Source organism: Solanum dulcamara, chromosome 9 (assembly GCF_947179165.1).
Source record: "Solanum dulcamara chromosome 9, daSolDulc1.2, whole genome shotgun sequence".
NCBI classification, from domain to species: Eukaryota; Viridiplantae; Streptophyta; class Magnoliopsida; order Solanales; family Solanaceae; genus Solanum; species Solanum dulcamara.
The window spans coordinates 64727577-64754985 of NC_077245.1; the positions used below are offsets into that span (position 1 = coordinate 64727577).

At 37.3% G+C, this 27409-nt stretch overlaps 1 protein-coding gene and 1 pseudogene across 1 annotated transcript; both read left to right on the top strand.

The window, feature by feature from the left end:
* Positions 1 to 1155: 1155 nt before the first annotated feature.
* LOC129903383 (uncharacterized) lies at positions 1156 to 1717 on the top strand (annotated as a pseudogene).
* A 3997-nt stretch (positions 1718 to 5714) lies between these two features.
* Positions 5715 to 26938, top strand: LOC129902702 (DDT domain-containing protein PTM). Its single transcript, XM_055978070.1, has 9 exons — positions 5715 to 7457; positions 7557 to 8168; positions 13293 to 14337; positions 20508 to 20790; positions 20911 to 21035; positions 21351 to 21811; positions 23516 to 23544; positions 24683 to 25312; positions 25938 to 26938. The coding sequence occupies exons 1-9, from the start codon at positions 5989 to 5991 to the stop codon at positions 26471 to 26473; spliced, it is 5190 nt and encodes a 1729-aa protein (XP_055834045.1). The 5' UTR covers positions 5715 to 5988; the 3' UTR covers positions 26474 to 26938.
* The last annotated feature ends 471 nt before the right edge of the window (positions 26939 to 27409 follow it).

A 27409-nucleotide genomic window follows, 5' to 3' on the forward strand; every position in this document is an offset into this window, starting at 1 on the left:
TTCCACCTTAATTCCACTATGTTCAGACACTTCAGAAGACATGAGGATTACACATAATTCATACTTTTCTAATGCATTTAGTGGTATCGGTGATGTGCTAGAGTTAATTGGTTTTGGATCATGTGAGGAAGTTGATGAGCAAGAAAAAATACAACCAGACATCATTATTAACCCCAATCAATCTTTTTTTGAGAAAGATCAAGTTTATAAAAATAAATATGTCCTTACCAGTGCACTAAAAGACATTCCATTCTTAAACACTTCGAATTCAAGACATTGAGATCAAACTCAACATGGTAAGACTCAAATTCAAGTTAGTTTATACTATTGATTGTCTATTAATAATTTTTTTTCAACAGCTATTCAATACAATGCCTCGGAGAAAACTGTAATTGGAATTTACACGCTTCAAGAGTGAATAAATCTCAAATGTTCGCTATTAGATATTTTGAAAGCGAATACATGTGTTTGTTGCTACATAATTCATTATCGGAAAGACAAGCAATAAAGACAGTTGTTGGGAGTATTATTGTCACCAAATGTATTGATCTAGATGTCAACTACACAACAAGAGATATACAAAATGACATGTTACAGGAATATGGTGTGCGGCTCACATATATGCAAGCTTGGAGAGCTAAAGAAAAAGATCTTGAATTAGTCCGAGGTGATCCAGCTCAATCATATGCAAAGTTGCCAAGTTACTTTCACATACTAGAGGCAACTTACCCTGGTTTTTATATAAGATTGTATAAATTAGAGGATGACCATTTCCTATATGCATTTGTAGCTCTATTTACATCGATAAAAGGATGAGAGTATTGTAGATCAATTGTAGTTGTTGATGGAACTTTTCTAAAAGTAGCATACAAAGGGACAATGCTAACAGCTAATACCTTAGATGCAACAAGTGAGACTTTTCGAATACAATACTAATGCTTCTTTAAATGAAATTCTAATTTGTATTAAAAGTCTGCACAATGTATTAAAAGTGTATTATACATGAAATAAAAATGTATTAAAAATGTATTAAACATTATACACGATGCAGGGAGTATATTGCCTCTTGCTTATGCCATTGTTGATTCAGAGAATGATGCATCTTGGAGGTGATTTTTTGAATAATTCAGAGAGGCATTTGGTCAAAGATCAGAGATGTATATCGTTTTGGATAGGTATGCAAGCATTATTAAGGCAACTTCAACTGTCTATGATGAAATACCTCATTTCGCGTGTATATGACACTCGTTGCAAAACATAATAAAAAACTTCAGAAAGAGTCAGCAAAAGGTAACAGAATTGTTCTACTCTATGGCAAAAACATACACCATGGTAGAGTTTAATCAACATATGGCAATTGTTGAGAAGATAGACAAGAGGATTAAAGACTACTTGCTGAATATTGGATATAACAAATGGTCACGTGTTCATGCTCAGGTAAATAGAACTTGGATGATGGCATCAAACATTGCAGAATCAGTCAATTCAAGAACAAGACATGCCAAAGTTCTTACAGTCTTGCACCTCCTAGAATTCACGAGACAACTTGTTCAAAAATGGAATAACAATAACAGGTTAAAGGCAATATTTTCAGAATTTTACCTTGGGAAAAAGTATGAAAAAATTCTACAACGTAACAAAACTGCATCGGAGAAATTAAGAGTATGATATCTGTAAATTTTTTTTGCTAATATTTTTTCTTCTGATTCACATGTAACATCACTCTTGCTTATATTTCTTCTTATTTTTCATAGGTTAGGGAGACAAATGAATATGTGTATATAACACTTGATGGCATTACACGATTCACGGTGTGTCTTCAACAACGTACATGCACATGTGGGAGATTTGAATTGGATGAGCTGTCATGTCCATATGCTTTGGCTGTTTTAACAACAAAACACACTGGTTATGAAAAATATTACTCTGATTACTATACAAAAGGAAATTTATTGTGGACATACCAGTTTTACTTGAATCCCCTTCCTGATGAAAGCACCTAGAATATACCAACACATGTTCTTGAAGAGGTTGGACTTCCACCACTTTGAAAGAGACCTCCTGGGAGGCTAAAATATAAAAGACACACGCAATTGAGAGAAGATGGATTCAAAAAATCAAAAATAACATGCAGAATTGTGGACAACAAGGTCACAACAGGAAGACTTGCAAGAATGTTAGGCCTTTGAAATAAGAATAAAGAATGACATTTGAAATAAAGAATAAACTCTGTTTGTTTTAGGTCATTAGCTTGCTACAAGAATTCATTTTTTAGTTCAAGTTTTATTCATTTTTTTGTGGTCTATAGATCACTGAAAGCTTTTTCATTGGTTATAATTTTTATTCGTGTCTAATTCTCTTCTAATTCAACTTTAGTGTGTATGTAATTTATTTTTGTATTTTTATAGATCACTGAAGGCTTTTTCATTAGCTACACTTTTCACTCATGTCTAATTCTATTCTAATTCAACTTTAATATGTATGTAATTTATTTTTCATTCAAGTTTAATTCATTTTTCATTCAAGTTTAATTCATAATGCGGGTTTCAATTTGATAACACTACTGCAACACTTTAACATTAACGTAGCTATGTATTGCATTATAAAAGAAGAAGAAGATATATTTTACATGAACAAAAAACTATATTAAAAGTGTATTTTAAATGAACAAAAATTATCTTAAAAGAGATAGCACAAAACAATCTTCAAAACCTAACTAATACATCAGCTATAAAATGTTTTTAGACAACATAGTTTTCATAGACATTTAACTAATATAACTACATTTATTTATTTATGTGGTCTTTCGTCTTCACTTTGAAGGTTACTCTTTTGCTTCTTCACCGCATATTTCCATAGTAGAGCCCCAAACCTCTTTCGGAGACTGTCTGCACTTAGTTGTTGATTTACAATATCCTGGACATTGCTTACTAACTCCGCAAATGCAGCCACAAAAACTCTACAGTCCCTACAAAATTTAACATATAAAATCATTATAAAAATACTATTGAGTTTAATAAGATCAATACAAAAATACTATTCTAATTCAAATTTAATGTATGTGTAATACATTTTAGTTCAAAATTTAATTTATTTATATTTATTTATTTAAAAAAATAAACAAATTATAACACAAAAGATCTAACAATTCCTGGCAAAACTCCCAACAATCACTGATATAATAAACTTGAGAAAATAAATTTAGACTATAATAAAAGTATCAAATACACAATTTTTTCTTCAACATCTAGCACACAAGTTCGAAACAACAACAAACTAACAAAATACACATAAACAAATTGAAAATGCTACCAGTTAAATAATGTGTTGGTAGAATGACATACCGGATATAAACTTTCCGACAGAACCGTATTTTTGCACAATTGATTTCGAGTTTTTGAATTCTTCTCCTGAGCAACTGTAGGTTTCACATTGTTTGACTGAAATTGAGGAGGTAAATTCTCAAAATCATCATCACTGTCAACAACTTTCTTAGATGTCGATGCAATATCAACTTATTTTCTTTTCGATTTAGATTTAGAACTCAACTCAGTGATTTTTTTCTTACTTCTACCGCCCTTTTTCTTCACATGCATTGCTTGAAAATTTTGATTAACCTCACCACCAACTTCTTCTGGAGATTGATTTGCAGAAATTTCCAAACTAAAAGTGGATTGCTATTCACTTCACCACCACCGGTTGAATCAACAATTCGAATTCGTGGGCTTCTTCTAGGAGATTTCTGACATTCCATTACAATTGTGCACCTAAAACCTACGAATTTCGTCTGAAACAAACAAAAAGATGAAGGAATAAGGAAAGAATGAAGAAGCCCTAAGAGAAGAGAAAGAGAGAGAGCCAGAAAAATGAAGAGAAGCCCTAAGAGAAGAGAAAGAGAGAGAGCCAGAAAAATGAAGAGAAGCCCTAAGAGAAGAGAAAGAGAGAGAGTCGGAAAAATGAAGAAAAAACCCTAAAAGAAAGAGAGAGATAATGACGCCCTTTTTCTTTTCTCCAAATAAAAAAGTGTATCTAATGTCTTATTTAATTGAAGTATTGTTTGTAATTGTTAAAAATAGTAATAAAATAAAAGTATGTTTAAAAATGGTAAATATTTTTTAAAACACATTCAATTAAGTAATTTTTTCTTTAAATCTATCCCTAATTTAAACTATCTTAACCCGGCCCACTATTAAACTTGCCCTAGTTTGTAAAATATATCCATCCCAAAAACGTTCAAACTATTGATTCTTTTTGCAGTCACAAAAAATTTCGGCTTAATTAGGGTTCTTTGTGATTTTTCATGTGCTGATCGAGGCTTCAAAAATTGCCTAAAAGATAAGTTTTTTGTTACTTAAACTCTTTATAAAGGCTATTTTTATTACGTTTATTTCGTAAGTTACATGTAACATTCACATGTCACAAATGAAATATGAAAATCAAATTCAGAAAAAATTGAACTCTACTAGAATCTCATAGATGCCTTACTAGAAAAATCAAAACTTTTTGTTAAGCGAATTAATTTTTTTCAATATCAGGAATATAATGTTATGCAGTTTTATTTCACTTTGATTTACTACGAAAGTTTGAAGATTTGAACTAGAACTTTTTAAGCAATTAAATAATGTATGTATCTGAAAGAATATAGAGTCTTTCATTAGTGAAGTACAAGTTTCCATCTATTAAACTCTTATTTTATTGCAAAATGAAATTCAAACGATATGCATCACTTGTAATTAGGATTTCAATTTTTTTTGGAATGAGTTTATTTTGTCATTTGAGTCATATTTAATGATGGGTCGAATTAACATAATTTTAATTTATAATAAATTTAAGTTGATAGAAATAAAAATTTACTTAGACATCACAAAGAAAACACATGGGGAGATGAAGGAAACTAACAATTTGGGTAAATAATACTTAGTTGATTGACAAGCACAAATTTAGAATAAATAGTAGTTAAAGTTGAATGACAAAGGCAACTTTGTTGAAAAAGTATAATGATGGATAAATACAACTTATTTTCAATAGCATAAAGATAAATTCGACTTTTTTCGAACCCTTTTTTAGATAAATTTGGTCAAACATGTTATAAGTGTGAAATAGAGATGTACAAACATTCCACTGAAGAAGTGTGGGAAGTTGGATGTAGTAGGCATGAGAAAAGGTAGAGGTATACCGAAAAAACATTGGGGGGAGAGGTGATTAGACATGACATCTTCATATTATTGATGACATAATTTTAGATTGGAGGGTGTGGAAATCGCAAATTATGGTAAAATGTTAGTAGGTAATGGAGTGTTGCTTTGTTTTCGAGGGTTCAAGCTTGTGTCTGTCGTTATACTAGTCACATTATTGTAGTTCTAGTTTTTGATATATATCATTATCTGTTTATTGTGTTTCGGCTATTAAACTATTTTGTTATTGTTCATATTTTTTTGTATAGGCTTTGAATTACTTCTCTTATTAGTTATTATATTTTATTTTTTCTTTATAGCTGATATTGTTGCACTTGAAGTGTGAATTTTTCAAACACAGTCCCTCTATCTTTACAAATAATGATAAAATACTATTACACTTGATCTTGTTCCGACCCATTTATAGAATTTTACTGAATATGCAAGACATATACTTCATCTTCTTGAATAATATAATATGTTATTCATAAAATCTTTTTCTCCCACACACGACCCACCTACTCAGCCACTCACGTGCTGCGTGAGAGAGAAGGCTGCCAATACAGTAAACGCATACATTCAAACTTCTCAGTCTTTTCTTCCCTTGCATTTTCTAGAGAGAGAAACATAGCCCCACCATTTTTCTCTCTCTAAAATATACATATTTATATATATAGGTAACCCACCCACAATTCATAGAGAGAGAGACACAGAACCCCTTTTTCTCTCTCCTAACTCTAACTCTGGGGGTTTGTCATAGAGGAGATCGATTGTGGCGGATAACTTTACATAAAACCCTAGAATTTGGGGGAAAATGGGAGACTATATAGGTAGAAGAGTCAACAAAGAAGTCAAAGGGGTTGGAACATTGAGTGGTACAGTCAAATCATACAATTCTGGAACTAGGTTTTTCGAGATCGTTTACGATTCCGGCGATTCTGAGGTTCTTGACTTGTCCCAAGTCAATTGTTTGTTGAATGGATCACACCCACATCATCATCAACAGGAACCTGTTCCTTCTTCTACTGTTGGTCGAAAACCCCCCAAAAGGCAACGTCTTGCCAAAAAACAGCAGCTTCAGGAGGAGGATAAGGATAAAAGTCATTCAGGTAATAATGATGTTGCTGTGGAAATGAATTATGAAAATTGTAGTGAGTTGAACTTAAATTTGAGAAAAGGTGGTGATAATTTGAATAATGGGTTCAGTTTGGATTTGAATGATGACGTGACAGTTAATTTGAATGAGGGTGATGTTGATGGGGTAGTTGATTTGAATAGGAGTCAAGGGTTGAATTTGGATTTGAATGAAGGGGTGGATTTGAATGTTGAGGAGAATATGGGTGTAAATGAAGATAAGTTGGAAAATTTGGAGGGAAACTTGAATAGAAGCAATGTGATTGATTTGAATGTGGATGCAAATGGGGATGAAGGTCATGCCTTGGAGGATGTAGGGATAAAGAACTGTTTTGACTTGAATTTAGGGCTAGATGAAGTAAGTAAGAACATAGATGCTGGTGGTGGTGAGGAGACGTCAAAGAAAATGACTTGCTGTTTTGGAGAAGGAGGACCGCTGGAGAAAGAGGGTAGTCGGGATACTGAGAGAATTGATGGCGGAGATGAAGAAAAGGTCCCAATGAATCTGGAGACATGTTTGACTGGGAATGAGTTTGCAAATGGCACTCTGCAGGAAGTTGAGGTTCAGTGGACAACACCCGATAAAGGTACTGATGGGTTGGAAGTGCAAAATGGTGTTTCGGGGAGCTTGCCAAAGGGGAAAAGGGGTAGGAAGAAGAGGAAGCTCTTGGATGCTGGCAAAGGTGTTACAGAGACAGTGTTGAGAAGAAGTGCTCGCAGAGCGAGAATAGATTCCTTTTCTGCTGAAGATCATGTTTCTTGTGCAGTAGTGTCTGATGCAGCGAGTGATCCACTGTTGTCTCCTGCAGTTAGTGTGGTATCAGAGGAGAAAATTATTGTATCAGGTCAAGAAGAGTCTGAAAAAGATGATATTCTTCCTCCAAAGATGGATTTTCCTCCTTCTTCCAGTAGTTTAGATTTAGATGGTATTCCTGTGCTTGATGTCTTCTCTGTCTATTCATTTTTGAGATCGTTTAGTACTTTATTATTCTTGAGCCCCTTTGAGTTGGAAGACTTCGTGACATGCATAAAGGCAAATGCTCCTACTTTATTGTTTGACTCTATTCATTTCTCTCTATTGCAAATAATGAGGAAGCATTTGGAATCTCTTTCAGATGAAAGTTCTGAATCTGCATCTGGTTGTCTTAGGTAATGTTTTTAACTCTCTTAAAGTTGTGTATTCATTGTTTTTGCTTGAATTCCTTTGATACTCAAATTTGTCTGTACAATTACAAATTGTGGAAGTAGGTCTCTTAACTGGGATTTGCTGGACCTAATCACATGGCCTGTCTTTATGGTTGAATATCTACTACTACATGGATCTGAACTGAAGCCAAGTTTTGATCTCTGTCATTTTAAACTATTTGAGAGGGGTTACTACAAGCAGCCAGCTTCTTTGAAGATTGAAATGCTTAGGTGTCTTTGTGATGATGTGATTGAAGTAGAGGCCATACAATCGGAGCTTAACAGAAGAACTGTAGCAGCAGAGAACATGGATTTTGATCGGAATTTGAAGTTTGACGGTTCCAAGAAGAGGAGGGCTTCCATGGATGTAGCTGCAGGTTCATGCCTGAGTGAGGAAGCAGTCGATGAATCGACAGACTGGAATAGTGACGAATGCTGCCTCTGCAAAATGGATGGTAACTTAATATGCTGTGATGGCTGCCCTTCTGCATTCCATTCCAAGTGTGTTGGTGTTGCTAGTAGTCACTTGCCTGAGGGTGATTGGTATTGCCCTGAATGTCTGATTGACAGAAAGAATCCGTGGTTGAATTTGGCAAAATCAATTCGAGGGGCAGAGGTGTTGGCAACTGATCTGTATGGCCGGCTATACTATAGTTGCTGTGATTACCTATTGGTGTAAGTTCCATCACCCTGGCCTAAAGTTAGTAAGTGATTGTACCTTCTCTGACAGTCTGGTTGCTACTTGAAGCTTTAATCATTCTGTTTATGTTTTAACATTCATCTTTCGACACAACTCTTTGTAATGTTTGGGACAGTTTGTATTAGACATTTGGTATTAGTATATGGTCTAGGTTGCTATTGACACTAACATTTTCCACTTGATGTGGTGATGTGTAAAATGCAAAATTCATAAGCGAAGTAGTAATGTTTGGGGTCAAATGGTCAAATAATTGCAAGGGATTCCATATAGCCAACTTCAACATTCTTTAGGACTAAAATTGTGGTAGATTGCCTTTGATGTCCGTCTGATGTCATGACAAGTTTGTTACCATCTTCGTCTTCCTTTCATGCTTGAGTTTTTTATTCTTCGTATTATTTAAGATCACCATTTTGTTTGAAATAAGCTGAAACATGAACAACAATGACCAATAAAACTTTCCCTTTCATTTAGTAATAGAGTGTTGCACGGATACAGGTGTTGTAGAGTACTATCACCTTTTTCTACTTTGAATATCTTTATCAAAGTATAGAATAGTGAATGAATATGGCGGATGGCTTTTACATAAAAACAGCTAGTTTCTAGTAAGAGGAACTCCCACTTCTCCCTAACCTTGACTCGATCAAATCTCAGACAGTAGGTATTTGACTCTCCGGTGTGAATGACAAAGACTTTGTGTTGGGAGACTTGGAGCACTTGGATAGGCGTCGCGACTTTGGGTATTGTAGGAGAATAAAGGTTGAGGAGGTTAAGGGAGCTGTTCGTAGGATAAGCAGGGGAAAAGCGACCGGACCTGACGAGATCCCTGGGGAATTTTGGAAGAATGCAGGTAGGGTAGGATTGGAGTGGTTGACTGCGCTGTTTAATGTCATTTTCAGGACATCGAAGATGCCGGAAGAATGGAGGTGGAGTACAATCATTCCCGTGTACAAGAACAAGGGAGACATTCAAAGCTGCAACAACTATAGAGGTATCAAGCTGCTAAGTCACACTATGAAAGTGTGGGAAAGGGTGATAGAAATGAGAGTGAGGAGTAGTGTGTCTATTTCAGAGAACCAGTTTGGATTTATGCCGGGGCGCTCGACTACAGAAGCCATTCATATCTTAAGGAGATTGGTAGAGCAGTATAGGGAGCGGAAAAGGGACTTACACATGATATTTATTGACCTAGAAAAGGCCTATGACAAAGTTCCAAGGGAGGTCCTATGGAGATGCTTGGAGGCGAAATGTTTACCTGTGGCATACATTAGAGCGATTAAAGACATGTATGATGGAGCTAAGACCAGGGTAAGGACGGTAGGGGGGGACTCGGAGCACTTTCCTGTTACGATGGGGTTGCACCAGGGATCGACTCTTAGCCCGTTTCTATTCGCCCTGGTGATGGATCAATTGACTAGACAAATACAAGGTGAGGTGCCTTGGTGTATGTTGTTCGCGGATGACATAGTCCTGATTGGCGAGACTCACAACGGAGTTAACGACAAGCTGGAGGGCTGGAGACAGACGTTGGAGTCTAAAGGATTTAAATTGAGTAGGACCAAGACAGAATACTTGGAGTGCAGTTTCAGTGGACTGGCGCGTGAGGCTGACGGGGAAGTGAGGCTTGGTACCCAGGCCATTCAAAAGAAAAGAAGCTTCAAATACCTTGGGTCTATTATACAGGAAGATGGGGATATCGACGACGATGTTTCACACCGCATCAGTGCAGGGTGGATGAAATGGAGGCTCGCCTCCGGAGTGCTGTGTGACAAGAAAGTGCCACCAAAACTCAAAGGCAAGTTCTACAAAGTGGTGGTTAGACCGACCCTATTGTACGGGGTGGAGTGTTGGCCAATCAAGAAACTTCATGTCCAGAAGATGAGAGTCGCGGAAATGCGAATGCTGCGGTGGATGTGTGGGCACACTAGGATGGATAGAATTAGGAATGAAGATATCCGAGACAAGGTGGGAGTGGCATCGGTGGAGGACAAGATGCGGGAAGCGAGACTGAGATGGTTTGGGCATGTGAAGAGGAGAGACACAGATGCTCCAGTGCGGAGGTGCGAGAGGTTGGCTATGGACGGTTTCAGGAGGGGCAAAGGGAGGCCGAAGAAATATTGGGAAGAGGTCATTAGACATGATATGGCACAGTTGCAGCTCTCCGAGGACATGACCTTAGATAGGAGGCTATGGAGGACTCGAACTAAGATAGTGGGCTAGGTGGCCGATCGGTTCTCCATAGTTGTCGTAGTCGCGCTCATCTGTCTTAACATATGATTTTGCATGGGATTACTGCTTATATTAGTTGGCCCAGTCTACTTTGGGTATCCTATTTTATCTATAGTAGTTAATGCTCCTTTATCCCCGATCTTTCCTACCCTGACTTTATCGCTTTATCGCTCTCATTATTCATATCTTTATATTGTCTGTTATATGCCTGGCTTTACTGACCTATGTCTTGTTTTTCCTTGTTTCTCCTCCCTTGTTTCTTCTCTCTTAAGCCGAGGGTCTTTCGGAAACAGCCGCCCTACCTTTTAAGATGGGGGTTAGGTCTGCGTACACTCTACCCTCCCCAGACCCCACATGGTGGGATCACACTGGGTTCGTTGTTGTTGTTGTTGTTGTTGGTGTGAATGACAAACCCATCTCTGACATCCTAGATTAGTTCTATTACACCAGGTAACACAAGCTTAGTGTATTACAGAGAGAAAAATGGAGCAAATTCTATGATTGACTTATTGCAGTGTATCAATGACTGCGAGGAATTACAAGGGAGTTAGATGCATGACTACTTAGTGCTTAAAGGAGAATGAAGTTAGAAGCTGGCTAATGGAGTTTTTATATGATCAAGAGAGAAAGGTGAAAGTTGAAATCACTTTCTGGAGATGTGCATTGTTGGTCTCTTTGACTGCCAAGTTGCTTTCATCACTGGAGTCAAGGAGTGGACAGCTTGGTGGCGGAAGGTTATTGCTGACCTCAAGGTCTCTAGGTTAGTGGTATCATTAATGATGTTGCTTTGTTGGTCTCTTTGATTGCCGAGTTGCTTCCATCAGAAGAGTCTTGGAGTGAGAATGCGAGGTTAGCCTCGAGGTCTCCAGGTTAGCAGGTCCATTGATCATATTCAATTTTCTTCCCAAACTAGAAGCTGAATGAGTGTTGACAAGAGGGGCACTGTAGATGGTTGAGTCCTTTGCGTTATTGGATCACACTTGTAGGCTGTAGCACTGGTTGCATAGGCATACAAAGAAGAAATAGGGTGTCATTGGTGAGCTTGGTTGGGTTCTCAATTCATTTTGGAGTGTCAACCTCGTCAAGGCAATTGAAGTGGTGGCGTTGTGATCTTTTTGATCGGTGCAGTTCAGATGAGTCTAACTGATATGTCAAAAGCGAGGCTCATAGTTAAGGATTTTGACCTTTTTTGTTATCGGCATTGGTTGCACGGGCGTGCAAAGAAAAAATGGGATTGTAGGTGAGCTTTATTGGGCTTGCGTTTCATCTTTAGAGTGTCAACTTCTGATGGCTTTGTGGATAATGAGTGTGACTGCTATGTCACAAGTGAAGCTCATAGTTAAGGATGAGACATAGATTTCGGTCTTGTTGTCGACAATGACAATTTTGTTATGAAGTGTAAGTACACCTGGAAAGAAGACCGAGCTAGTTCCAGCTAATCTATACTCTACATCCTATTCATGTAAGTGATTTAGGGAAACAAGGAGAGGAAAGAACTCATAAGAGCCAGTTGCAAGGGACAAACCAATTGTTGGAAAGCCTATGTAATTTTTGAAATTTAAGAATACAATGAAGAAGGAGAAGCGCTTGCTTGTTTGGGTTTGGGCTTGATTCCTTGAGTTCAATCGGACCAAGAGGAGTTGGGCCTATTTAATAAAACCCATCCATTTGATAAAAATAATTGTTGCAGCTCATGAAGGAGAAGATATACATCATTGTTAGCTGGCGTTGTTTGAGCAAAATAACATCGAGAGGATGTGAGCCATCTCTTATTACACTACGATTTTTCATGGCAACTGTTCTTATCAATGTTTGTAGTGTTGAACATTCAAATGGGTGGAAGCTGGAGGCTAAGCAAGTTGGAAGCTCGAAACAAGAAGTTATGAAAGACCGTAACCTTTTGCAATTTTTGGTTATTATGGAGAGAAATAGGAGAAATTTTGAAAGAATTGAGAACCTGTTGAGAGTCAAAAGTTCTCTTTTGTTTCTTTTATATTTTTGGTGTAAAGTGACTTAGGTGTCTTCACAGTTGGATATAATCTAGCATGCTATTTGTGAAATAAAAAATGAACTTCCAGTTCTGCCCCACCCCACTCCATGTACGAATAAAGTAGTAATAAGTCATATTGAATCAATGGATTCATGATAAAAGTAAAATCCCCCGATGGCATTTTATCACAATTAATATATTTCGGCTGATAGAGGGATCAGATGGTATATATTTCGTTCGTTGGTCGCTTGGAGGATTAAAAGCATGACTTTTGCTTTGCAATGGGTTGTTTTTTACCATGGGGAGGAGGAAGAGAAGACAAGGGCGTGAGATGTTGCACCTCTAACCCTTTTATGGTTATATGAAAGGAGAGGAATAAGAGAGTTGTTGATGGGATAAAAAATGATTTTGGATTTGTACTATTGGGAAATAGTCTCATGTTTTTTTTCTCTCTTTTTGGTGCACCCACGAGGTTCATGTTTACGAAGAAGATTGTGGTCATTTATAGAATACCATCTTTCATGGTATGATATCTACTTTTTGGCAATACTGCTTGTATATGGAATTTCCCACATTTTAGTTTGTAAGTTCTACCTAATGTTCGGACACTGCTTCATCTGTATCGACTGTGCTAAAATATGATAGTTGTTTTTAATCTGGTGCACTGACTTGTGTTTTCTTGTTATGTTTTGTTCCTGACATTCTCTACCTTGAAAAGGTAAGGGTAAGATTTGTGTACATCCTACCCTCCTCACACCCCGTTTGTGGGGTTACCCTGGGTATGTTGTTGTTGACACTCTTATAATTTTTTCTCAGTTAATTTGTATAAAATAGTACTTAATTATTTTCACTCTGACTTGAGTTTGTGCTGTTGTTCTTACAGGTCAGATCCATGCGAAGATGAGTTCTCACCTAAGTATTACCATAGAAATGATTTGGTTCTGGTTATTGGGATGATGAAGTCATTAGAAACTGTATATGGAACTGTGTTAAGTGCGATTATGAAGCTTCGGGTTACAAATTGTATGGCTGCAGGTGCAAAATGTGATCTGGATACCCAGCTGAAAGCTATGCCCTCAAATTTTCCGGCATTAATTCTGTCGCAACATGAAAAGAAGGTAAATGAAGGAAAGCAAGCGGAAAAGCTCTTATCATGTTCCGATGATGTAGGATATGATGAATCAGTGACAGTTGACCCATCAATGAAGATGGGAAATATACTGCCAGGGTCTGAAGGATCTGAAATATCTCAGGTTGTTGCAGACAATCAAAATTACAAGGAGGGTGGAACTTTTGAAGATTCTAATCTTACCGCAAAAATTATGGAGACTAGAAGATCTCTCAGGGAAAGAGAGGGCAATGAGTCTGTGGACTTGGGGCTGTCAACAACGAGCAGTAAAGAAATCATGTCGGAAGAGCAGTTTGCAGAAAGTTATGTAAACTTTTATAGCTTTGCTCGAATAGCAGCATCAGTTGTTGAAGAGTTAACAAAGAAATCACCTGGTAAGTCTGGTGAAGCTGCTAAAAAAACAGTGGATGAAATAATTTCAGCGCAGCTGAAGGCCATATCTAGCAAATCTATCGAATTTTGCTGGCCCAATGTTCAGAACATGAAGATTGATGCTAGGAAAGAAGAGTGTGGGTGGTGCTACCCTTGCCAAGTTCCGGAGTGCGAAAAGGACTGCTTGTTCATCCAGAATAGCACAGGTCCTGCTCCTAAAAGTTTTTCTAGTGATGCATTGGGTGTTCATTCTAGGAGGAACAGGGAAAGCCATCTTGTTAACGTCCTTTGCTATATATTGAGTACTGAGGATCGTCTTCATGGACTCCTGTCGGGTCCTTGGTTGAATCCACACCACTCCCAAAATTGGCGCAAAGATGTTATTAAAGCACATGAGATAGATACACTAAAAGCTTTTTTGCTTACAGTAAGTATGATCATCCCTCTCTTTTTTATTTTTTGGGATACCCTCTTTTTTTTTTTTGTTTTTTTTGTTTTCTGGGATAAGTCAAAAAATATTTCTCGTTAATAAACTCAGAGTAGGTGTTTGAAAATATGTAGAGGAGGTGCATGTGACTCCACTAAAATCTTTTTTATTTCACTTGTCTACATCATTCTCACTATTATCATCCCGCTCTTTTTGCCATTTTCATTTGCAAAATGCCTTCTACTTTGATTTTGAAAATGATGGTGCCTTAGTTTCATTTGCTCTTTTATCCATCTAACATCTAACTTTATGTAGCTTAATCTTCCCAACAGTTCTTAATGCTTCATATTGAGGAAAATATACTTTTAGGCAGTTATTTGTTACTTTATAGCTTAAATAGGAAGTTATATCCTTTCTCAGTCCCTAGTTTTTTTTGAAGGGCGGAAAGGTCAGCTGGACAAGCTATTTCCAGTTACATGTACTATGTGGTCTTAATGTTTCACATAGTATGGTACATTAACAGTATAAACGAGGCTTCTTACTCTTTTTTTTGAGAATGGTAACTTGAGTATTAAAGAAAAACGCACTAGGATAGTGCCAAAACCATAAATACAGAGAGAAATGACAACAGATCCAACTCTGAAATCCTGACAGTTACAGAGCACCTATCAGATCTACTAAGGATGCTGCCTCCTCTACAGAATGTTTTTTACACCAAAGATGAAAAAGAAAAAAGCACTTCATCTTAAAATTCTGTGAAGAGCTTCGTCTTCCTTCAAAAATTCTTAATTTCTTTCTTTCTAAACTTCCCACCATATACAAGCAGGAACCAATCTCCACCATTTCTTCTGTCTGACTACACCCCTGTTGCAATGTCAACTTTTAAGCAGGTCACTAGTGTTGGAAGGCATACTACATTGGAGGCCCGCAATGTTAAGAAAAGTTGCTACAGAAGACCAGTAACAAAACAATGAAGAAACAGATGACTATTGGATTCTGTTTCTAAACCACAAAAAGGACATCTAGAGAATAATTGGAATCCCCTTCTCCTTAGATACTCTTGAGTCAGGCAAGCCTCTCTTGCCACTAACCAGGAAAAGCACAAAACTTTGGTATTTGCTGATCCAAATTACACAATGTGTGATAAGCTGACCCTTTACTGTAAAAAATACCATCTTTGCCAGGTTTCCAGTAAAGCTTATCACAAGACTCTGTTAGCCCTTTGAATTCTTCTAGAGTCTTCAAAAATTCCACAACTCCTTCTATTTCCCTGTCATTTAGAACCCTTCTAAATAGGGATGGCAATAGGGCGAATTAGGGTGAGGTGGGTTAGGGGAAGGCTTGACTCGCCCTACCCTGCCCGTTTAACATTTTCTCAAAAATTTGCTCTGTCCCAACCCGCCCTGCCCCATTAGACAGTAAGTTTTTTATTTTTGGGAGTCTAATTTGTAGGCTAATTTGACAGTATGTTTTCTGTTTTTTTTCTTCCCTTGTTTTACTGTTATTATTTTGGTATATTTTCTTATTAAAAAGTTGCAAATAGATTCTTTTTTGATTTTTTCACATTAAATTAGATCAGATTAGAACATCAATTAGTAGTTGGTGGTAAACAAATTAGTAACGAGCAAGGCAGGGAACTAAGCATAAGAACTACTAAACATTCAGCTATTTTTTTAAAAAAACTATGTTACTATCACATTTTACATTTAATTATTGTTATTTGAAGAGTCAAAGTATTTTATGGCTCATTTCTACATATTCTTGCAGGAAGCTAATATCTGAAATACAGACAACAGATTGGCTTCTTACATTTAAAGAAAATTGTCTACCTTTTTTTTTCCTGAGATTGGTAACTGTTTCTATTTCTGCAAATCAGTACATGGGTTGTACTGAAAACCATATTTACATAATGAACTCTAAAGACACTGTCCCATCCCTATACTGTCTAAAACATCAATGATAGAGACAGTGTCATTAGAGTAAATCCAATTACACCAAAAACACAAAGTTAGAATACAATTCAGTTTCACTTGCTGCATATTACCCTCTCCCTATTCTCAAAAACTCTTTAAGATTTCTCTCTTTCCAAATAGTCCACCAAATAGTACAGGAATTATTCTCTAGTTGCTTCTGTTCTTTGCTTGTGATCCTGCTTCTACCCAGCTGTATAAGGCCTCTGAAATTCTACCTGGCATGTCCATGAATGTTTTTGAGCCTTAGGAATAGACTCCACAATTGGCCAGTGACCTTGCACTGGATGAACAAGTGATCGACTGTTTCTGCAGTATCCCCTCAAAAAATAACATCTAGAACATAGTGGAATCCCCCTCTTCATAAAATTGTCTACTTTATTTTATGATGTACTGTTAAAAATTTTGACCTGTTACCTGCCTTGCCCCCTTAAATTATTTCACATAATGAGTTTTTCCCTGCCCTACTCCGCCCTGCCCTGCCCCGTCCGCCCTGCGCTATTGTCATCCCTACTTTTAGAAGTAATATTCCACCCTTGATGATGCCAGATTGCATCTAATCTTGCTTCCGGTCGGGAAGCAATGCTATAAAGGACAGGGAGTATATCTTTTAGAGTACCATGGCCTAGCCAGTTATCAGCCCAGAACAAAGTTTTTTCTACCATTTCCCACCTTGATGTTGGAATTGGCTGCAATAACTCCAACGTGATCTGAAAGACTTCCATACTCCAATCCCTTGGAGATAGCTGACAGTCTTTGAGCACCACATCCCATCTTGCTCATATTTGGCTCTCATTACCACCCCTTTCCATAGAGCATTTTCCTCCCAATTATATCTCCACAACAACTTTAGCAATAGACTGATGTTTTGAACCTTCAGTTTTTTAATGTACAAACCCCCTCTCTCCGTGGTAGTAGTTTCCATTTTACTAAGTGGATAGCTTGATTCTCTTTGTTGCCTTGCCAAATGAAATTTATTCTCAACGCATCAATTTTCTCCCTTGGACATCACATAAATGGGTAAAGCATCTAGAGCACTGTTGACCAAAACAACTCTACCATCTAGTGATAGGTATTGTCTTTTCCAGCTTGACAGTCTCTTCTCACACCTTTCTACCACCCCATTCCATAATTCTGGAGCAGTATTTTTAGAACCCAAAGGTAAACCCAAATAGATAATAGGTAGGGAGCCTACCTCACATCCCAGAATGGCTACCAAGGTTATCCTCCACTTCTTTGATTGGATAAATCATTCTTCCTCCAATTCACATGAAGCCTGGAGACTGCCTCAAACATGACTAGAATTAGCTTAAGATATCTTAAAAGGTTCTGCCTTTGCCTAAAAAAAAATCAAAGAATCAGCCGCATAGAGAAGATGTGTGATCTCCACATTTTCCCCTTGTTAGAAGCATTGAAACCTTTAACCAACCATTGCAGCTTGCACACTTTAACATTTGATTCAAACCTTCCATTACATAGAGGAATAAGAAAAGTGATAAAGGATCACCTTGTCTCAAACCTCTCTGAGAAGAGAAAAAGCCTTCAGGGGAGCCATTCACCAAAATAGAACACCTGACTGTCTTCTCAATAGGCCTTCTCAATATCAAGCTCACAAAGAATACCAGATTCTTGCCCTTTTACTCTACTATCCACACATTCATTGACAATCAAAGAAGCATTCATGGTCTCTCTGCCTCTTAAAAAAGCCAACTGATGCCCATTCACCAGCTTATATGCCACCTTCTTCAATCTCTATGTCAATAGTTTTGAAATAATCTTGTATACACTTCCTATTAACCTAATAGTTTTGGGGATGAGAGCATTATAAGAAGCATTTAAATTTTTCTCAAGGTACTCATTGCAATGTAAATTTCTGATGGTATTCACGACATTTTCTTTCACAAAAACCCATAGAGAATCCATCTGGGCTTGGTGCCTTATCGCTGCACAAAGTCTCAGACTCTCCACCACCTCTTGTTCTTCAAATTTACACTGTAGGATCCTTTTTTTTTCTTTTGAAATTATATGGCCACCTTGATAGGAGAATTGAGGTCTCCAGCTTTCTGTTTCTGAGTATTTTGATAAAAGGACACGATCTCATTCCTAATCCCTACTGGATCAATGATTAGGTTTCCTTGTACCTCCCGCTTATCTGTATGATTAAATCTTCTTTGGGAAGTTGCCATTTTCTGGATAAAACATGGTGTTTTTATCTCCTTGCTTCAACCATAAAGTTCTAGACCTCGTCCTCCATGAGATCTCTTCATTTTTTGCTTAATCCTGGAATTCCATATGTAATGATGCCCTTTCCAGCATTTAGTGGCCTTTGTTCCTGCAAAACATCAAAACTGTTAATTTGATTTAGAAGAATAGTCTTTTTCTTCTTCAGATTCCCTCCATAAGCAATGTTCCACTCATTCAGCTTGGATTTCAACAACTTAAGTTTGCCAGCCAAGATAAAATCAGGCCTTCCTGGTATTTCAAAATATTTCCACCACCCCTCCACTCTCTCCTTAAATCCTTCCACCTCCATCCACCAATTCTGACACTTGAAATAGGACTTAATAAAAGCCCATTCTCCACACTTTAAAAGACAGGTTAGCGATCAGATGCAATTCTAGGCAACAAAGTTTGTTTTATGTTATTAAATTCTTCATCTCATTCCGAGGAGAAGAGAAATCTATCTAATCTTGATGAACACTCATGAAGGCTTCTTACTCTTACTGGAACACAAGTTGAGCAGCTATTTTACTGGCAATTTGGAAGTAAAGAAGCAACACATTTTTTGAGGATAAAGAAGATTCTACACTTAAACTCGAGCACAATTGTATATTTTTCTTGAAGTTGTGACTGATGAGATACAGTTTTTGATGTTTAACTTTACAAGGCTCCATTATCATAACTGTTTTGTTTCTTCAGGGTTTTCACATGCCTGTAATTACAGAAACTTGGTCAGATTTTACTAAACTGGATGGATTTGGACTGCAAAATGTTTTTTTTTCTTTTTGAGGGCCGTCTTGTGAATCACAATTCACGACATCCTTGTATGATTGACTAAAATGTATAGCACACCGTACAGTCATAGGGAAAAATAAAGTGCCTATACAATTCTCAATACAGTTATATATGCATGACTTTGTTAAATATAGTCTAGTATTTGGGATTCCTTTCTTATATGAATTATGCTTAGGCCTCATTTGTTTGCACCTAATGGAGGTTTAGATCTGAATGGTGGCCATTAAGTGCATTTGTTTACAGTAGGATCTAAGCACTTATTTGGTCTGAATAGGTCTTTTTCATTAAGATCTTTAATAAAGTCTTAGTATTATTAAGAGATATTTTTGTATGAAGAATTTTCACCACTACCCTGTCCACAACCACCCGCCACCACAACTGTCAACCATCACCAGCCACCACCACTGTCAACCACCACCAGCCACCACCACCACCCATCACCTTTGACATCCCAACCACCACTAACAATCACCACTGCTATCAATCATTACTGTCAGTCGCTACAACATTTACTACCACCGCCGCCTCCGCCATCACTATCATCCATTACCACTGCGGTCAATCCCTACTACCAACCACTTCCACTATCACAACTATTACCACAACAAACTACCGCCAATACCATCGTTAACTGCCACCACCACTGTCTACTAACATCAACCATCTCCACCACCACCACTACCAACCGCCACTATCGTGCCAGTTACTACAACACCGACCGCCTCCACTTACTATCGACTAGCACTAACCATCACCACCCCCACCATCACTAGCAAACATATATGGGTTTTTAATCAAATAATGATTTTATTGTATTAAATTTATATTTTTTCTAATAGTTTACTACCTTTTATTTGAATTGTACATGTATCATGTTTAAAAATATGTAAATTCTGCACATTGAGATGTTGAAAACAACAATCTTAATCATTATGTGTATGTCAATATAAATTGCAAGAATCTCAAATGCCAGAGATCTACAAATTAATGAATGTTGGAATGAAGTGGGTCTAAATGGATGGTGAGCATTCATATATCTGACCCGACTAGCTTAGAATTGACACATAGTAGCAGTTGTAGTAGTTGTTATTGCATTACATATCTGTATAGATTTTCTTTACCCTTTTCTTACGTTATAAAAAAAAATTATCTGTATATATTTCTAACTGATGCTTTTGGTGCCAGTTAGAGTCGAACTTGCGGCCTCTAGCACTTACACCTGATTGGCTGAAGCATATGGATTCTTTAGCCAAAATGGGCTCTGGGCATCATATTGTTATCAATTCACCACGAGTTAGACATGGAATTGGCAAAAAGAAGGCTAGGCATTTGGATCTGGAGGTGAATCCATCATCAAATGCTGGAAGTGGGTTGAGCTTGTTTTGGTGGAGGGGGGGAAGGCTATCTCGTCGTCTATTCAACTGGAAGGTTTTGCCTCAATCATTGGCGCGCAAAGCTGCCCGACAAGGTCTGGGCATTTATTTTGTTTTCAAATGCAGCTTCAGTTTCTGGTCAACTGAACAGTTGAGCTTAATTTACCTAGATGTCTTTTTTTGGTAAGTCATTTACCTAGAATCATCATGTGTAGGTGGATGTAAGAAGATACCAGACATGTTATATCCGGATAGTTCAGACTTTGCCAAGAGAAATAAGTGCATAGCTTGGAGGGCTGCTGTTGAAACTTCAAGAACTGTGGAGCAACTTGCTCTCCAGGTGTGCTTTCCATGCAATTCAGTTTCTTCTACTAACATTAACTGGAGAGAAATGGTCTTCCTGTCTTCCTGGATCTGCTACCTTAATGTGGCACTTCAGCTGTCCAGATGATAGAGATATGGCCCTGTAGGAAGTATCCAAATTGTCTCTGTGGGACATAGATTGCTACTAAAAGCGTTAAATACAGTATAGCACTTCTCCTTGTGGCTTGTATTGAAAGGAGATCTTAGTTGTCTTTGTTATTGTTCACTAAGATGCATGCCTGAGTTTACAATTTATTGAGATTTTGGTTCATCATTTCTCTTCACTTTTCAGGTTAGAGATCTTGATGCTCATATTAGATGGGATGATATTGGAAACACCAATATCCTTGCAGTTATAGACAAGGAATTTCAAAAATCTGTCAGATCATTCAAGAAAGCTATTGTACGCAAGAAAAGCTCGGAAGGATCTGTAGTTAAGTATCTTCTTGATTTTGGTAAAAGAAGATTCTTACCGGACATTGTTGTTCGATGTGGAACCATACCAGAAGAGGCCTCAAATGAAAGAAAGAGATATTGGTTAGAAGAATCTCACATGCCGTTGCATCTTGTGAAAGGATTTGAGGAGAAAAGAATTGCTCGCAAATCTAGCAAGATAACTGTTGGGAAGCATCGTGAGACCAAGAGAATAATGGAAAAGCCTCTTAAGGAAAAGGGCTTTGCATACCTTTTCCTTAAAGCAGAGAGATCAGAGTATTATCAGTGTGGGCATTGTAACAAAGATGTCCTAATTAGGTATGCTTCTACTTGATATTTGTGAAAAAGCTCCAGTCAATTAATAGCATGCACAAAATATCTTAAATTTACATGGATGAATTAACACTTTCTTTCGTAATCTGAGTTATTAGTTGCTTCTGCTATTTGTATAAATATGGATATGGATTCTATGCTGAAAAGGAAAGAGAATAGTTGGTTATGAGGAACACATATGGTGAAGTAGCTTTTGAATAACCTTGCGCGTTTCAACACAATTTGTTTGTTTACTTATTCCTCTTTCATTCTCATTCTTCTTCTTTCACCATGTACTTAGTATTACCATTAATAAAGGAATAATTGTAGCAACTTTAGCAAATATTGTTTACTTTCAGTCACTTGGGTTCTTATCTCAGGTATCTAGTCTACAGTTAACTGACAAAACTTGAACAGCTTTTTACCGTTATCTTATATAAAAAAAGAACAAAAAATTAAACAGCTTGCACACGTCTTTTGACCTCAAGATCTTGATATCATACATGTGTATAAATCAATGTTGTTGAAGATTCGCTTGAGCCTTGAGGTACTTACTAAGGTGGCGTACTGCGGCAAACACTGTACTGTAGATCTCATTTTTAATTGGTGTAGATACATGGTTTGTTTGTCAGCTTAATTTGTAGTTATAAGTAACAAAGCTTGTGTATATAGGAAGATAAAGGGATGGTGTGTTTTATGCAGCTGCTAACCCCATAGGCATTGAAAGACAAGAAAAATTAATTAGAAAAAGAGATTGTAAATCTGTGATACTCTGACTGATAAAATTGTCTTTAAATGTGAAGTTTTATATTTGGCAATACTTGACTTTACTGTCAGACAAAGTAGATAGTATTTCGTGGCTATTTTTTTTTATAACCATGGTGCCCCGGCTAGTTTTGAGCCGAGGGTCTTTCGAAAACAACCTCTCTATCTTCATGAGGTAGTGGTAAGGTCTGCGTACATTGTACCCTCCCCAGACCCCACTTGTGGGATTTCACTGGGTATGTTGTTGCTGGTGTCCCGGCTAGTTTGCGCGCACCTCAACTAATATCACGAGGTACTTGTTACCTCCCACCAACACAGGGCAGAGTAACTCTATCCACCAAGGCTCGGAGGATTTGAACCTTAGACGTCATGGTTCTCAACTCACTTCATTGGCCACTTGACCACATCCTTGGATGCATCCTAGTTATGTCCATGAACTTTATTGCAATTTTGCTTTAGTAGTTGATATGGTTTCACCTTCCAAGGGGAAATTTTGTACCTCCTTGGAGATGCTGTTATCTTGTTGGTCAGTTTTCTGTCCTTGCTTTAAAACATTTTTTGTATGATTTTTTACTTTGTGGAAGCAAGCAAGTGTGAAACTATTGTCATCCTTGAAGTAATCCATGCGAGCTTTTCTGTTGAGGATCTATACAAACTTCCCCAGGAATAATATTGCACGAATAGTTTCAGATTTCCAATTTTGCGTAGATCTGATTTTTCGATAGTTTTTTCTTTTTCGATTGCTTCCTGTGCATGGGCATGTTATTTGTTGTCATTCGCCAGTTTCTGGCTGGCTTTCATTGTTCTGGTATGAGTCGTAACTAGGTAGATGATGTATTATCTTCTGTGTACAGTCAATAATGATAAGTATTTGGGACTTCCATTTTAGCTGGGTGTTTTACCTCTGAAATATTCTTAAGATTAATTTTCTTTTATAATTTGCAGGGAAGCTGTAAGCTGTCAGTACTGCAAAGGTAAGCACTTGGAGATTTTCTTATAGAACTTTCTTACTGATCTACCTGCTTGTGAACTGTCAACTGTCAAGTGATCATTATAAATATATTTAAATCCATCAAGTAACTATTGTCATTCAATGTCATGTTAAATATTGGAGTAAGAAATAATGATAAAATTGATCCTTGGGACCCCTATTGGTATCTACATGGTATTTTCGATCAAAATGAAAAAACTTATTTGCTTTTAATTGGTTGATTTTTTTCATGGCCCAGTGAATTGGTTTTGGGTGGTCATCTTATGAAGCACCTGTTATACCCTGCAGGGTTTCTGCTGTTCCACATTGTCAGATTTGAATCATACTCCCTAGCAGTCCTGAAATCTTAAGTGTTAGGGAGTATGATTCAAATCTGACAATGTGAACAGCAGAAACCCTACAGGGTACAACAGGTGCTTCATAAGGCGACCTGTCACATTGTCAGATTTCAGGACTGCTGTTCACCTGTTCGATGTTGTTTTAGTTTATGTTCTTAGTTTTGACAGAACTGCTTGATGTCGCATAGTAATTGTGTTCTTTTTATGATTCCAATCTGCCTTTGCTTTGTTTGGTGTGGACATCTCTATAAATAAAAAGTTTTTCATCTCAAAAAACTTCAATTAGTTGAGAAAATTACACAATTCAATAGGTATTGGGGGATGTAAAATAAATATATCATTGAATATCCACATGATAGCTGAAATCTCAGTCCACACATGAGGGGCACTCTTAAGACAAGTATGGATCAGTAACAGTGTTCCTCTAATAGTTAAAGCTACTAAATTGCTAGATGAGATGGTCACATAATTCAATACTAATAAGTTGGAGGAACACAAAATTCCATTGTTGGTTTGGTTCAGGCAAAAAGTCATCCCTTCAATTAGTGTCAAGGCTTCAATACTTTTTTGTTTGATTCCAAGACTTATTTCTGCCTTGAGTTTCCTGTATCCTTTCCATCGATTTTGTCATGCACTTTCATGTAGATTTTGGTTATTTGCTTCGTTTTAATATGTTGATTCAAATACTCAAAATTAAATAGGTCACTAATTTCATCTCCGCTTCCACATCCACCTTGTCTTTTGTCCACATTTTTACTGATCTGGTATTTGTCATTTCTTCAGGTTTCTTCCATAAACGACATGTTAGAAAGTCGACTGGAGTTGTTGCTGCTGAATTTGTGTATACATGTCACAAGTGTGTGGATGTGAATAATGTGAGAAAGAATGTCAAGAGGGGGAGGATAGAGATGCAAAAGAGTAAGGAAGCATCAAAATCCTTGAGGCCGCTCCGCTTAAAGGTTATATCTAGAGGCACAAAAAAAAAACAGCCAGCACAGTCACCGAGTAGGAAAAAGGAGCCTGTTGTTATACCCCTCAGACGTTCTGCTAGGAGGGCTAAATTTGTAGTTGTGCAAAACAAAAAAATAGGACACAAAAAAGGTAAACAAACTAAATCTGAGAGGGGAAGGGGTAGACCTAAGAAACAGGCAAAAGTTGACATATCAGAGAAAAAGAAACCCGCAGAAGTTGCTTGGCGGAGGAAGAGAATGCAGTTATGTCGGATTTACTGGCTGAATGGTCTATTGCTCTCACAAAAGCCAAATGATGAAAGAGTAACACTCTTCAGGAGTAAAAAGCTTCTTGTTCTTTCTGGAGAGTTGGCTGGCACAGCTGATCAGCCAAAGTGCAGTCTTTGTGGTGAACTAGAATATACACCTACTTCAAATTACATTGCATGTGAAGTTTGTGGAGGTAAGGAGGGTTTTATTCAGTGCTTATGTGTGCGATCCCTTTGGTTATCTTGTTAGTGACTCTGTACCATATATCTGGAGTTGTTTGTTGTCTCTTGTATTATCTTGAATTGTTTCCCTGCAGCAATGCATTCATATATTTTCTGTTGTTCATCATGTTTAACAAATGATGTGACATTCTCTAGTATAACATTGTTGCTCTTGGGTCTGGTCTCCTCTGAGCCTGCTGTCTCAGTTTGTAATTTTAAACTCGAAATGATAAGTGATAAGTGATAGTGTGAATACTTATTTTATAAACAGTTGAACTGGAGTGTGGTCGTGACGAGATTTTATAGGTAGTATTGCACAAGACAAGCTATCAATAGCTGTTTCTGTTAAATCCATTTTTGATTAAGCTCCCTTTCTTTTTCACGAGTTACATTATTTACTTTTTGTTCAGGAGTTTCTTGAAAAAGACATACTAACTTTTTCCAAGTATTCTTCTAATCAGGAGACTCATATATCTTCATTGCACTTAAGGACTCCTGTTAATGGGTGCATTTATATAATGTCCATGTTTTCTTGTTTTCTCTCCTCTATATCTTGTACCTTACCTTATTTTCACTTCTTGTTACTCCTTCCTGCAGACTGTTTCCATGGAGATGCTTTCGGTCTTACAGATGAAAGAATTGCTAGGCTAATTGGATTCAAGTGCCACAAATGCCGGCAAAGGACCCCTCCTTTTTGTGCTCATTTGCATTTGTTGGGTAGCAAGGGTAAGCAGGTTACGTTGGAGAGTACAGAGTGTAAATCTGCAGATGAAACATGTGACATTGAATCTCTCTCAAGTAAGAGACCACTAGAACAGAAATCTCATTTGAATGATGAATCAGGATCTTGTTTTACTGGTGATAGTCATGAGAAGTGTCCACAAAGGACTCTTCCTGATTCATGCCATGCAGAGAATGGAAGTTTGCCTTTTATTAGTTCAGAGCAGAGAGAAACCATTGATAGCTGTAGCGAGATGGATATTGTACTTCCAGATGAAGCGGGCTTATTGAATGTCAATGTTAGTCCCTATCAAGGAGGAGGATCAGAGAGGAATAAGTTGTTGATATCTAATGACAGCTCTTTGCTGAATGATAATGCTAAAGAGTTGAATCCGAGGAAAGACATGGAGTAAACACAATCATTGTGACAGGATGTGCATTTTTCCAAGTCTGGAATGGATTTTATAGAAACAGGATTAACAAATGATCAACATAGGGAGGAATGGTAGAGCAAGGGTCATTCCTGTATCTGTAGTAGATAGAGCTATTGTTGACGGACCTGAATTGTCCTCAGAGGAATTTCAGTTTCAGATCAATTTGTAGGTGTTGGAGGGAAGAATTAGGCTAGGGTTGATTGTGTTAATTAATCAACCTGATTTTAGGAGACTTTATTTTGCCTTTTCGGAGCGTAATTATAGGAATAGAATATTTATTTTTATTGGAATTGATGGTCTTTTCTTGCTTAGTTAGGTTTTACTTGTATAAATACCCCTTTGCATTCACATGGGATGCAAAGACATTGAAATACAAAGAAGTCTTCCTTGTTTAGAGTCATTGCTGCCTTATGCAAAATGAGGAAAAGCTTTCTCCTTCCTTGAGGTTGTCTGCAACTAAAACTTTGTTTCTAAAATCACATGTTCCAGTGATGATGACAACCATATCCCAGCTGTGTGCTGATGAAAAAGATGCTGGGCGTGTTGTCATGTGTTGGTCTGGCTCCAACTATGCGTGTCACAGGCCGAGGTGTGAGGCTACTTTTGGAGAAATGTTTTCGAGATCTCTTTTTTTTTTTTTTTTTTTTTTTTTTTTGCTTTTGGGTTTGCCTGTCAATCCTAAGCCTATACATGAAGTTTTAGATTTTTCTGATCACCGGAGCTAGGATTCCGATGAGGCAGACGTTACCTTTTGGCAAGACAAATATGTCTTGATAATTTTATCCAGTTTCTTCTTCTTCTTCTTTTCTTGAGGGAATATGATTTGATAAATCAAACTCCAAAGAAATATATTTGAGGCTAGCAGGAACCCAGTGACAACATTATTTAGATCAAGAATTTTAGATCTTGTCGATG

Excerpts from the sequence above, each read along its gene's own strand:
- LOC129902702 (XM_055978070.1), top strand. The coding sequence starts at position 5,989 with ATGGGAGACTATATAGGTAGAAGAGTCAACAAAGAAGTCAAAGGGGTT. Across the intron at positions 21,036-21,350 it reads TGGAGCAACTTGCTCTCCAG|GTTAGAGATCTTGATGCTCA; the intron begins GTGTGCTTTCCA and ends TTCACTTTTCAG. Across the intron at positions 21,812-23,515 it reads AACAAAGATGTCCTAATTAG|GGAAGCTGTAAGCTGTCAGT; the intron begins GTATGCTTCTAC and ends TATAATTTGCAG.